This window comes from Halichoeres trimaculatus, unplaced genomic scaffold (assembly GCF_033239565.1).
Source record: "Halichoeres trimaculatus isolate MK-OKI-2021-1 unplaced genomic scaffold, fHalTri1.1 fHalTri1_scaffold_17, whole genome shotgun sequence".
Taxonomy (NCBI): Eukaryota; Metazoa; Chordata; class Actinopteri; order Labriformes; family Labridae; genus Halichoeres; species Halichoeres trimaculatus.
In genome coordinates this window covers 31,399,296-31,411,718 of record NW_027437195.1, presented here as the reverse complement: position 1 = coordinate 31,411,718, position 12,423 = coordinate 31,399,296, and the positions used below count along the sequence as shown (strand labels likewise).

General features: G+C 42.9%; 1 protein-coding gene across 1 annotated transcript; it reads left to right on the top strand.

Annotated features, from left to right (window-relative positions):
* The first annotated feature begins 1,157 nt into the window (after window positions 1-1,157).
* Window positions 1,158-11,279, top strand: LOC141806119 (receptor expression-enhancing protein 5). Its single transcript, XM_074691385.1, has 6 exons — window positions 1,158-1,253; window positions 1,349-1,481; window positions 8,276-8,369; window positions 8,893-9,031; window positions 9,618-9,786; window positions 10,905-11,279. Exons 2-6 carry the CDS (start codon window positions 1,367-1,369, stop codon window positions 10,940-10,942), a joined length of 555 nt encoding a protein of 184 aa, XP_074547486.1. The 5' UTR covers window positions 1,158-1,253; window positions 1,349-1,366; the 3' UTR covers window positions 10,943-11,279.
* The last annotated feature ends 1,144 nt before the right edge of the window (window positions 11,280-12,423 follow it).

The following is a 12,423-nucleotide window of genomic DNA, read 5'->3' as shown; positions in this document are numbered from 1 at the left end:
AAGAAAATAAACAAGAAAGAATGCAATGTGTGTTTTCTAATTGTATGTTTTTGTGCTTTGACTTCAAAAAGTCTGCCACAGTGAGGTTTCTGACCAATCAAATAATAATAATGATAAAAAGAAACAAGTAAATTAGTAAAAATGTTGAGTGTGTTGTGATGTGGAGATAAATGGAGGCAAAGTAAGCAAGATAAGTGTGTTTCAAACCGTTTACAGCTTAAAGACTGAGAATATTTAAAATTATATCTAATCTGAGCTCGTTGAACTTTAACCATTTTATTGGATATATAACCATAATATTCTGGTGTATAGTTTAAAGCTATGTAGGTCACCACTTTGTTTGCTACAGGTGAGAAACTTCTCCCAGAAATTTAAAATCTTGATAAAAAAAAAAGAAGAAGGTATGTTTAAAAACCTGTAATGTGTCAGTATTCAGACAGACTTTGGCCTCCCAAACCCTAAAAGAAACCTCAGTTTCTCTCCCTGTTGTATGTAGCAGTAATCTGTGAGACACGAACGATCGTGCTTTTTGAACCAACTCTTTGAGCTGGCTCCTGATTGGGAGAGGATGGAAACATTTTTTCCCTCCTCTTTTTTAATGACTGGTTAAGATGTCATGTGTTGTTGTTGTTTTTTCTACTGTTCTGCTTTTTTCTCTTTGTTTTTCAAATTTTGATTTTTGTTGTGCTACTAGCTATGCTTGTCTTTTTGTGTCACTGTAAATAGTTTCAAGCGTACAAAGCCTATGAAGTCAGAGCTTGGACATTTTTGTCCAATCAAGATGGGATTATTATTCTAATTATTTTATTTTTTTATTTTATATTTTTTTTTTTAGTAGCACTCCTTGGTGATATGTATTAAACAGATTAATTAATAATCAGTTACATAGCCACAGAAAAAATAAACATTTTTTTGTAGTGCATGCTTTGATATTAGTATATATAATATATAACTTAACATTGATAATTACTTGAAAAGCAGGAAAAATCTGAGGAGCCAATAAGGAGCTGAAAGAGTCGCTCTCTATATTGAGCCGAGTCAAAAGAATCGAATCTCTTGAAAGAGCCATACTTCTCATCACTCTCTCAGCTCAGACCGTTTTTTCAACACCTGCTGCTGGGAACGTTACTCAGAGGAGCTCTGTGATTGGTCAGAGGGAAACTTTCAAACCCCGCCCCCTCTGCCACCGAGTCTTCGGCGGAGTCAGCAGCGAGCCATCCAACGGAGACTTTTCGGGCAAATTAGAAACCGAGGTTTGTGAAATGACAGCTTACTTCATCAAATATCTTTAGATCGCTGTCGTTTGTAAAATCTTTTGTGGTTTTTTGTGTGTTTGTGTCGGTTTCAGGATCAGGAAAGCCCGAAAATGACCCAGTTTAAGGAGCGCTTCACGACTTTGCTCCATGAGAAGAACCTGGTGACCGAGCAGCTGGCGAAGCTGGAGGAAAAAACGGGAGTTCAGAGGGAGTACATCGCTTTAGGTGGGTCCAAACTCTACGAAGCGGGAATAAGATCTTACTGAACGAACATTAACTCCATATATCTCTATATAACAGACTTTAAGCTGTGTTTAACGTGTTTTTAACGGTTTAACGGCTCCCTCCCTAAACGAACTAACGAACATTCTCCGTGTTGAGCGAACACAGAAACGAACTGAAGCGTCTTTTTGTTTCTTCAGCCGTTGAGTTTAAGTTAAAGCGGCTGTGGTCACACTGACTCATGACTTCTGGGACTTTTCAGTTTCATATCCACTCTGAGCTGGTTTTATCACCTCCTCCAATACCAAAGTTCATCCAGCTCAGACCTCTATTCCACTTCTGCAGATTAGCTGAGGAACATAACCCTCCTTACACACACACACACTCACACACACACACTCACACACACATACACACACCTCTGAGAATATGCTGCTGCCTATATTAACAGGTCTGATACCCCTGAGCAGCCCCAGCTGGTCCCGGGGGTATTTTTATCCCCTCCTGAAATATCCAGAGCAATGCAGAGGTGGAAGCAGATCCAGGGGGTCTGCGGTCTGCTCTGGGATCTCTGTTTCAGCTCCTCCAGCTCCTCCTTCAGGTCCCTGTCACTGCTCAGGAGGTTCAGTTTTGACAGTGTGTGTTTGCACAGAAGTGTCAATAAAAGGGAGACACCTCAGGCTGTATCAGCGGTGCATTGAGCGTGCAGTGCCACTCAGATACAGGAAACACATCACCCACTGTGACCTACATTTAAAATCACTCTGCAGATGTGGGCTGAGAGTTTGGCATGAAAACAATTAAAAAAAAGAGGAAGTTTGTGTATTTTGATGTTTGTCTGCATTGATTCAGATTGTATCACGGCTGTAACAGCTGATTGGAGAGCAGCTCATCACAGCTCCTAACAGAGATCACCTCAGCATTAAAGTCTGCTTGACATGAATAAAATATCTGGCAGCAATCAAGCAAAGCTAATTTTTAAATTAAAGCTGCAAGCAGCATTAAACAGGTCCTCGGGTCTGTTGCCCGTTTGCCATCCCGTGCGTCTCAGTGAGACAAACATTTTGGCGTTGGTTTCATCTCTCTAGGACATTTCTACTGGCTGCTATGGCTGTTTAAGTGTGCCTAGATGGTGAGAGCATATTATGGGATGTTGGGGAGTCAGTTGTTACCATGGTAACACATCCTCTGTTATGCTGAGTGACATCACCAGCTGCTGCATGGATGGAACTCCTAATTAGCGTGACACAGACCTGAAGTAGAGTGTACAGTGAGAGTTTATGAGAAATTTTTGGGGATGAAATCCTCACAGAGTCCACAATTTTACCCCAGTCTGTGTAAAAATATCATATTTTTGAAGGAAATTTTGTCAGGAATCCATTTTTGTCATTTTAAAAGCTGTACGACTTTTACTTTTTTCTCTAGAGGCCCAAATGCGTCAAAAATCCAGGCATGGTGGGCTGAAAATAGAGGATTTATTTTATAAAAATATCCAAACTACTTGTCCTATAGACCAGAATGTTGACTTAATCTGTGTAAAAATATGATATTTTGTAGGAAATTTTGTCAGGAATCCAACCATGTCATTTTTGAAGCTGTATGAGTTTTACTTCTTTGTCTAGAGGCCAAAATGCGGCACTAGGAGGATGTGTGTGTGGAGCTGAAATGTGTTCTCCTCATCTGTTAACACGGAGAAAGCCTAAAAGCGGTCAGCGACTTTGAGGGCTCGACATTTGAAAACTGGGCCCGAACAACTTCCTGAACAACTTTTGTAGAGCAGGGTCTGGTCTGTCATGTGAGCCGATTTTCAAGCCTGTGCCATTTTTGGTTTTTGACAGGTTAATTTTTGCAGAAAGAGTAAAAATGTTAGGGGATCTTATTTTGAAAGGGAAGTTGCCAGCTTCCTGTTGGAGATAGGTCAGGGGTATCAGTGTATGATTTTTGTGTCTCGATGAGCTGAACATTTTGGTGTTGGTTTCATCTCTCTACGACATTCCTAGTGGACGCTAGGGCCGTTTTTGTGTGCCCCATTTGCTGTACAGAGCTTATTATGGGATGTCGGGGTCATGTTTGGTATCAGACATAAATTTTGGACCTACATAATGTGTGTGCAAATTTTGGTGAGTTTCTGAGCATGTTTAGGGTCTCTAATAAGCGATTTACTGGAGTGCGGGATAATAATAAAAAAGAAACAGACTGAATACAATAGTGCCCTCAGCTCAGGCCTCAGACCCTAAAAACCACAAATCGACTCTGAGTCCTGGACTAACAGGATCAATTTTAAAAGATAGTCTTGGACACAAAGGAAGTAGAAATTTACTCCAGTGAGTAACACAGCTCCTCCTAACCTCCCTGTTTTATCCAGTTTATTACTTTATTTGTCTCCCCTTGCTTTCCGCCATCTACAGCACGATGTGTCATGTCATAACACTGTACTTCACTCATGGTGGCCCCGTCTGTCCTAATGTGACTCCTCTGTTTGTTGAACATTTCTTAAAACAAACAACAAAAATTAAACTGAGAGAAAGCACAAAGAGAGTTCAGGAAAGCAGCTTTTTAAATGTTGTTTGAGAACTGAGAGCAGGATGAAAAACAAAAAGACGAGACATGCAGACTCTCAGATTAATTCATTAATCAGTGATTAAACGTTCGGAAAATAACTTGATAAAATGTTTTGACGCAGGATGGGAGCTTGACTTATTCTGAAAGCGTAAAGCAACGCCTCATGAAAAATTCAGCCTTTCTCAATTTATAGCTTTTTCTGTTTTATAACTATTCATTAAAAATGTGTCATTTTTAGTTTGTTATTGTTATTTTGTAAAATTTATCCTTTATTTTAGCAGAAATATTCATCGAGGGTTCTTTTTTTAAAATGAGTCCAGGCTGAGACAACAATGCTCAAAGTTTGACACAGAAACAAAGACGATAAGTAAAACTTTACGTCAATAAATAAATAAAAACATGCACAGACTCATCAGATGATCCTTACATCATGATCAGAAATCATAGATTGAACAATTTGTTTTTTTCAGGCCTGATACCAATTATTAGTAGTCAGGGAAGCCGATAACTGATATTTGGGGCAAATATTCATTTACAGTAAGAGTGAAAATATTTGTTAGCGTTTTGAATAATACAAACTCTAACACTTAACTTTGTTTGGAGCCTTTAAGCATCTTTATTAAACAGCTCCCAGACTCAGCAGCTGGCTTATAAAGCTAAATGAAAAATAAAAAAATAAATGACTCCCTCAAGTTTTTTACAGGAAGTCAACTTTTCAAAAAAAAGTCTCTGTCTGTCACCAATCAGATGGTGCTGTGGGTGAGATACAGACAGAGTAGAGACTGCAGACAGAGAGGAGGGGCTAAATCTGAGACAAAATAACAGTTTTAATTCATTTACATTTGGCCGTCAGACTAAAAAAAAAATCCGGATGCCGATATGCTTCAAAATGCCGAATATCTGTCTATCCCTATCCTGAATTACAAACAGCTGATTCATTGAGAAATATTTACCAAACAGTCAGGACTCGTCTACTTCCTGTCAGAACGTCCTGTCTGCGTTTCTGAAACTACGCTACAGATTTTTTCAACGCAGGTTTTCTCAACTTGACTCTTGAAGTGATGGTGGGGGGCAGATTGTGACTGAACGGGCTCAGTTTTCCTCTGGAGCATTATTCCCAGAACATGTCAGGAGTCCACGCTCAGACTCTTTAAGGCTCAGAGAGAAAGTATCAGGAGGAGAGTTGGCTGACCTAGCTCCACAGAGATAAATCTCACCTCGTGACCTCACCAACATGATGAAGCTAGCTTTGTAAACTATGAGCTATGACTCTAGGGAACCTGGACTTTGGGTTTTGAATAAACCATCAGTCTGCATCATAACCGTACCACAGATTGTCCTGTTAGCAGAGCAGCTGATCATGATGGTGCAGACAGCAGGGCCTGCTCATGGCTCGTCTGATGTGACCAGTCCTTCCAGTTTACCGTCATCAGGGAGAGCTGGGATGAACTGGAGACACTGGAACATTTGTCTGTGAGCAGGGAAACACAAATGAGATGTAAAGGAGCAGGCGGTGTGGACCACAGGCCTCACTGTGTGTCCAGCTTTAGACCTGGATTAGGTTCAGGTCCTGGGCTGAGCTTTGCATGAGTTTGATTAATGTATTCCCACACCTGAGCCCACGCTGTGTTCCTCTATGAGCCGCTCAGAGAAAGTCTCAAACTTTGGGTAACACTTTACTTTAGAGGTCTGCAAGTTTCATCACACTTAGGTAATAATTAGACACAGTTTTTCCTTATTTCTTTAAAAAATTAAATAATCTCCAAATTTATTGTCACAATTGGTAGGTTACTTTTTTTTTTTTCCAGTTTCTTTGAAATTTACTCCAAACTGTAAGGTAAGAAGGTGACGATTACTACCCAGCACCATATGTTTTTATAAGTATCCCAACGTTTCTGCTGTTTCCAGAGGAGCAGGTGATAAACAGCTGCTCAGTCTTGAAAACAGAAGTTAGCTTCATTGTTTCCTCTGATAATTACCTTTGAAATGTTCACTGAATATGCAGTTGATAGTTAGCTATTTGTTATTTAACTTCACTAATTCTTTAGCTCCCAGTTTGTTGATCTCCATAGCAATGGCCTTACCTGATTGTGACAAACACTGTGAGTACAGACGCACTGCAAAACACAACCTGGACAGAAGCTATGAGCTCATTTTCACCAAATTCTCATGAAGTTTCAAAGAAATAGGAAAAAACTTTGTCTAATTATTACCTGAGTGCCATGAAATTTGCAGACCTCTAAAGCAGTGTTTCTCAATTTTTTTCAGACCAAGGACTGCTTATTCCTCCAGACAACTCTTGCGGACCACCACGAGCTAAATAGCCCCAGAACAACACCCAGAGAACAAACTAGTGTGCTATAAACTCGAAACATACATGTTACAACTTGCCAGGGCTGCAACTGACGATTATTTTGAAAATGGATTATACACCAATTATTGTTATGATTAAAATTATACATTTTATTTCTTTAATTTCCTTTCATCACAACAAGTTTTTTTCCAAATGACAGACTAGAGTAAAACAGTTCACTTATTTCCTCATAGTTTGTTGTTTTGTTTGTTTTCTTTTAGAGTGAGGGAGAAAATGGACCTCAAAATCCGTGTATAACTACAAAACTGATACATTATTCCAAAATACTTAAAATTTCTAGCATTTAGATACTCAAGTTCTTAGATTCAATTAAATTACTCAACGCTTTTAAGAACCAGTTTTTGTAGATTTTATCAATATCACCCTCACCCCCTCTTTTTTCGTGAATGTTACATTAAAAAAAAAATTTCCTCACGGTCTTTGTGGACCACTTAGGGGCACTGGTGGACCACTAGTGGTCTGCGGACCACAGTTTGAGAAACACTGCTCTAAAGTAAAGTGTGACCAAACTTTGAATGTGAACGTTGGTTTTGAATGTGGTCCTTCCTGAAACCTCCGAGCGTTCAGCTGCAGACGTGTGAGCCTGAGAGGGATTAACGATTGCAGCAGCGCTCCTGTTGGTGAGGAGTAACCTGCAGCGTACAGAGCGGCTCACACAGCTGGTTGTTCTGGACTGTTAACGTGTTGATGTTTAATCCAAGAATAACAGTGGACATAAGAATGAACCACTTTTCACAGACAGACGCTCATAACCTGTTTCTAACTCTGCTCAGTTTAATTAACGTTGTGTTTTCTCTGCTAACCTCAGATCCTGGTTCTGTTTTTGACATAAGAACAAAAACAAATAAGATCCTCCTGAGTGAGTGATGTTCAACACACAGGACAAACTGGAACCTGCGTGAGATTATAAAACCTGAACACACTTCAGACAGAGTCAACAAAAGACAAACAGGATTCACACGGAGACTTTAACACCAGGATCAAACTGAAGGAGCGACCATCGATTCCTCTGACTGTGACCATGTTCACACTCTGTGTTTACGTCCTGCACAGTTTTTGTCTGAGGAGGTGAAACTTGAAGAATCCCAGTCCTGACTGAACGTTATGTGTCGTTTGCTGGTTCAGTCTCAGATCTGTTCAGCAGAATAACTGAAGACGTCAGAGTCATGTGACTGACGGACCAAGCCGTCAGCTGGAAGAGTGACAGGCTGCTGAGGAATTGTGGGAAATATGCAAAAGCAAGATTTCACTTGATGTTATCTGGGCAAAAGCAAAGATCGAACTTTGAAAGTGTCATTTATTTAATGAATTCACCACGATAACACCTGTTTCACCTGTTTCACCTGTTTCACCTGTGTGATGAAGTGAGTGGCTGATCCTGCTCACACTGAAACAAACTGAAGCAGAAATTGACAAAGGATGATTTATCGAGCGTGGGCGTATTTTACACTTTAACAACATGTCGGGCCGTGAACAGAACAGACAGACTGATTCATTGACCTTTGTCCGCTCTGCTTCCTGTTTATCATCATCAGCTGATCACTAATAATCCACAGCTCCTAATTATTTCATCTTCAGTCTTCCTCACTGTCCCTTCAGGCTGGTATTTGTGGAGTCTGTCACACTCCTGGATCCAGGTCAGGCTGTTTGCTGTGCTGGTTTAGACTCTCCAAAGCCGGCCCCTCCTGGTTCTGGACTCACTGAGTGTTTGCCTTGTGTGTGTGCTCCTCCTCATCCTGGTGCTTTGCTATCCTAACATCCTGCTGACAGACGCCGCTGAAAACAAATGACTGTGTCTGACGCTCGCCGTCTTCTTTGAGCCTCCCTCCCCTCACCCTCTGCTCTCTGTCGCCCCCTGCAGGCTTCCTGGGACTTGTCGGGCTCTACCTCCTGTTTGGATACGGAGCCTCGCTGCTCTGCAACCTGATCGGATTCGTCTACCCCGCTTATTTCTCGTACGTATACAGTCAGACTCCTGCAGTAACTCATGGAAACAAAAACTCACCAACCATAAAAAGTTTTTAATTTACTCATAAAGTTTTTAAACACAGAGCGTACTTTTTGAGATCTGTCATACATGTGATTTCCTCTGTTCAGCCAAGTTATGAGAGTTTGGAAATCAAACAGTGAGGCTGAATACTTTAAACATTAATGATTGATCATTAATTGATTTCACCTTTTCTTTCCTGCTCACTCAGATTATGAGCTCAAAAAGTCGACTTCAGTCTGAGCTCCAGTCTGTAGAGCACTGACTGTGTTTGTTGACTCTGTATTTTTATTACTGATGAATTAAAAGAAAAATTACAGATTTAATTTAGTCCTTATTTACACCTTAAACTAAATAACACCCATTCCTGACCTGGTTGTGTAATAACCTCTACATTTATTATCTGCTCCAACAAACTGAGATTGATTTTGTGTTAGAAACATTCGCTACGCGCCCTCACTGATCTGTAAACGCTCCTCTCCTCCGTCCAGCATCAAGGCCATCGAGAGCTCGGTGAAGGAGGACGACACCCAGTGGCTGACCTACTGGGTGGTCTATGGACTCTTCAGCATCGTGGAGGCCTTCTCTGACATCTTCCTCTTCTGGTTCCCCTTTTACTACGCCAGCAAGGTGAGCTCACCTGACGGCTCAGAGGCTTTCAGTTCCTCTGCTGGAGTCTGCTGAGGCTCAGAAACCTCAGACTGTCACATGACTGTGGGTCACATGAGACTTCTTTTTGATGTGGCTGGCCAACAGCGCACTCTTGTGGACATGTCCTGTAATGAAGTCAGGAGCATTTTCAAACCACATTTTATTTTTAACATGTTTTAATTTAATTTTAAACGCCTCCACGATGAACCAAACCACCTGACTCTGTCTGTGACTCAGTGACCGTCAGGACTAAAACATCTCACTCCTCACTGAGAAGATCCTGGGTTTAAGAGTCACTTCTTCTTGTTTTCTCTGATGACTGGCTGCAGATTTTCTACATTTTTTATAAGTGGTTGAATGATTTAATTAAAACTTAGTGAAAATACAAAATCACAGCAGGTTTCCCCCAGAACCACAGACTTAAAGCTCCAGTGTTTCTTTACTGAGAGTCAGTTTAACTAGCTGCTGGAAAAGTCTGATACAGACCTTCATATCACACACGAACAGACCCACCCACAGACCGTCCATCAGCCCGCCCTGTCACAGACCCTCTCTCTCTCCTCAGTGCCTCTTCCTGATCTGGTGCATGGCTCCGGTCACGTGGAACGGTTCTGAGATCTTGTACAAGCGCGTGATCCGTCCGTTCTTCCTGAAACACCAGGCGGCGATGGACAACATGGTCAACGACCTGAGCAACAAAGCCAAGGACCTCACCAACACCGTGGCTAAGGAGGGTGAGCTAACTGCAGTACACATGCAAGTACAGGATCGTTTTATACGTCTGATCTGAGCTGCAGACTAACCTCTCCATCAGCGCACAGAGCTCAGGGAGTCAAATCAGTTTCTGCAGAGCTCAGGGAGTCAGAGTCACTTTCTGCAGAGCTCAGGGAGTCAGAGTCACTTTCTGCAGAGCTCAGGGAGTCAGAGACAGTTTCTGCAGAGCTCAGGGAGTCAGAGTCACTTTCTGCAGAGCTCAGGGAGTCAGAGTCACTTTCTGCAGAGCTCAGGGAGTCAGAGTCACTTTCTGCAGAGCTCAGGGAGTCAGAGTCACTTTCTGCAGAGCTCAGGGAGTCAGAGACACTTTTTGCAGAGAGCAGACCCTGAGTTTGAGTCGGTCTGCAGTCAGGCGTAGAGACTGACTCTGTGGACGCTCAAACAGCCGGTGAAACACCAACCACTGTCCTCTGACAGGGGAAAGAGAAACTAGCTGCTGATCCAAATCTAGAAGTTTAACTAAGAAGAAAAAAACATCTGACCTGAACATGAGTTTGACTGAGAGCTGTTCACATCCTGTACGTGAGGTTTATTTACACGTTACAGAGGTGAACTCTCCCTAATCCAGAGATTCGTGACTCATTTTGATCAACTTTGAGCCTCTCTCTGGTTTATCAGCCGAGTTGGATCAACGATAACCTCTCACAGTCGTCAGTCGTAGCCAGAGACCAGAGTCTTTACCAGCCTGATCGAAGAGTTGAGCGTTAATACAGGTCATGACTTATTTCAGCCCCGATCCAGAGACCCAGAGACCCAGAGTCGTTCAGACTCTCAGGGCCTTTCAGGGCCTCTCAGGGCCTTTCAGGGCCTCTCAGGGCCTTTCAGGGTCTTTCAGGGTCTTTCAGGGCCTTTCAGGGCCTAGTGTTGTTTCCTCAGAGCTGCTGCTGAAGCTTCACCTCCTCATTCTCGTCTTCCTGCTCTGATCTCCGCTTCGTGTAACCGTTCCTCGGCATGCAGGCACACGTTAGAGGCTGATCTCTGTCCTCACTCTTCCTCCTGGACTCATCATCCTCTCAGTCCCTGCTCAGCGCTCTGACGTCCTGTGAACGATGCTTTTCTCTTCTGTTTGTCCCCACAGCTGTTAACAAGGCACTGAACCACGACAAGAGCCAGTGAGGGACGTCTTTCTGCGTGTGTGTGTGTGTGTGTGTGTGTGTGTGTGTGTGAATAAAGATGGACTGAATGTGTGTGTGTGTGTCTGCGTCTCCTTTCTGACCCTGAGGAGTGAGGATGATGATCTTCCTCCACCTTCACCAAGACGATGGTACGACTGTGACCTTTTCCTGTGAGCTCTGTGACGCGGCGTGTTTGAGAAGAAGCCGTTTCCCGTCCTTTAGCAGCGTTTTCTAACACTATGATTAAAAACTGGAACTTTCTGTAAGCTGAGCTGGATGCCTGTGTCTTTTGATATGTCTTAATTTATCTCTGAAGGATGAAACAATAAAACTGGAGCCTGACGACCTGAGTCTGTCCTTCTTCCTGGTCTGATCCTCTCAGGCTGCTTTGACGGCTCTTTGTAACAGGGACAGACGGATGTGGATAAATCTGAAGTCTGTTTTTTAGACTGAGTGAATCTGTGAGGGTAATTTCCTGGTAGAGAAGAAGAATCTGAACGCTGGGCACATTTCCCCCTCCGTCCACTTGATCCGTGAACCCGTCAGCCTCAGACTCATCCAGGGCATTCAGGCAGCCTAACCACCCGGCTGTAATCTGTAATCTGTGTGTGGCTCTGGATTCACGCTTCAGGGCCTCTGAATGGCGGCCCTTTGTGTGCGTGCGCTGGATGTAATGCACGGGAAACGGTGGACGGAGCCGGTGTGATGGCCACACGCCGCCAGGAGAGAGGAGAGAGGAGAGAGGAGGGAGAGCGCCCGCCTGGAAACGTCTGCGGTGAAGACGAGTCTGGGTGTTGGTTACGCGTCCCCTCAGCCGGCGGGGGCCGACAGGTTATTGATTAAACAGAAATTGGACACAGAAAGCAATTATTGCTCGGTGCTGCTGTGTGGTTTGAGCCGGGGACGACGGGAGAAAGAGAAGAGACGGGAAGGTGTGAAAGAAAGGAAGGACGGAAGGAAGGAAGGAAGGAAGGAAGGAAGGCTGTGAATAATCACAGCTCACACCAGAGCTCTAAAGATAGGCACTGTGTGTGTGTGTGTGTGTGTGTGTGTGTGTGTGTGTGTGTGTGTGTGTGTGTGTGTGTGTCTGTGTGTGTCTGTGTGTGTCTGTGTGTGTGTGTGTGTAACTCTTCTCCTGTTCATGGCTCCCAGAGGATGAATCCTCGGTCTGATCAGAGCTGATGGATTATGGGTGAAAACGATTGATTGTGGAGCAGGTTGTCATGGTTTCCTGAGAGTCAATCCCTGAACTACAGTCACCATCAGTGTTTTCATGCTCCAAGATTTCACTCACCCTTAAATTTCTTCACATCTATCAAACTAATGAACACTGTTTCCCAGTCTCTTTCCTCATCTCTTTCCCAGAATCAAGGCATGAGACAGTGCTAATCTTGTACATGCTAACTTAACACAACTAAATGCATTTCCTCAAGTTCTGTACTTTAGTTTGATTTAGAAAAAAGTGAATCCATCATTTAGTCC

Coding starts and splice junctions, on each gene's coding strand:
- LOC141806119 (XM_074691385.1), top strand. CDS start 1,367: ATGACCCAGTTTAAGGAGCGCTTCACGACTTTGCTCCATGAGAAGAAC. Junction 1,482..8,275: donor GAGGGAGTACATCGCTTTAG/GTGGGTCCAAAC, acceptor CGCCCCCTGCAG/GCTTCCTGGGACTTGTCGGG. Junction 9,787..10,904: donor CAACACCGTGGCTAAGGAGG/GTGAGCTAACTG, acceptor TTGTCCCCACAG/CTGTTAACAAGGCACTGAAC.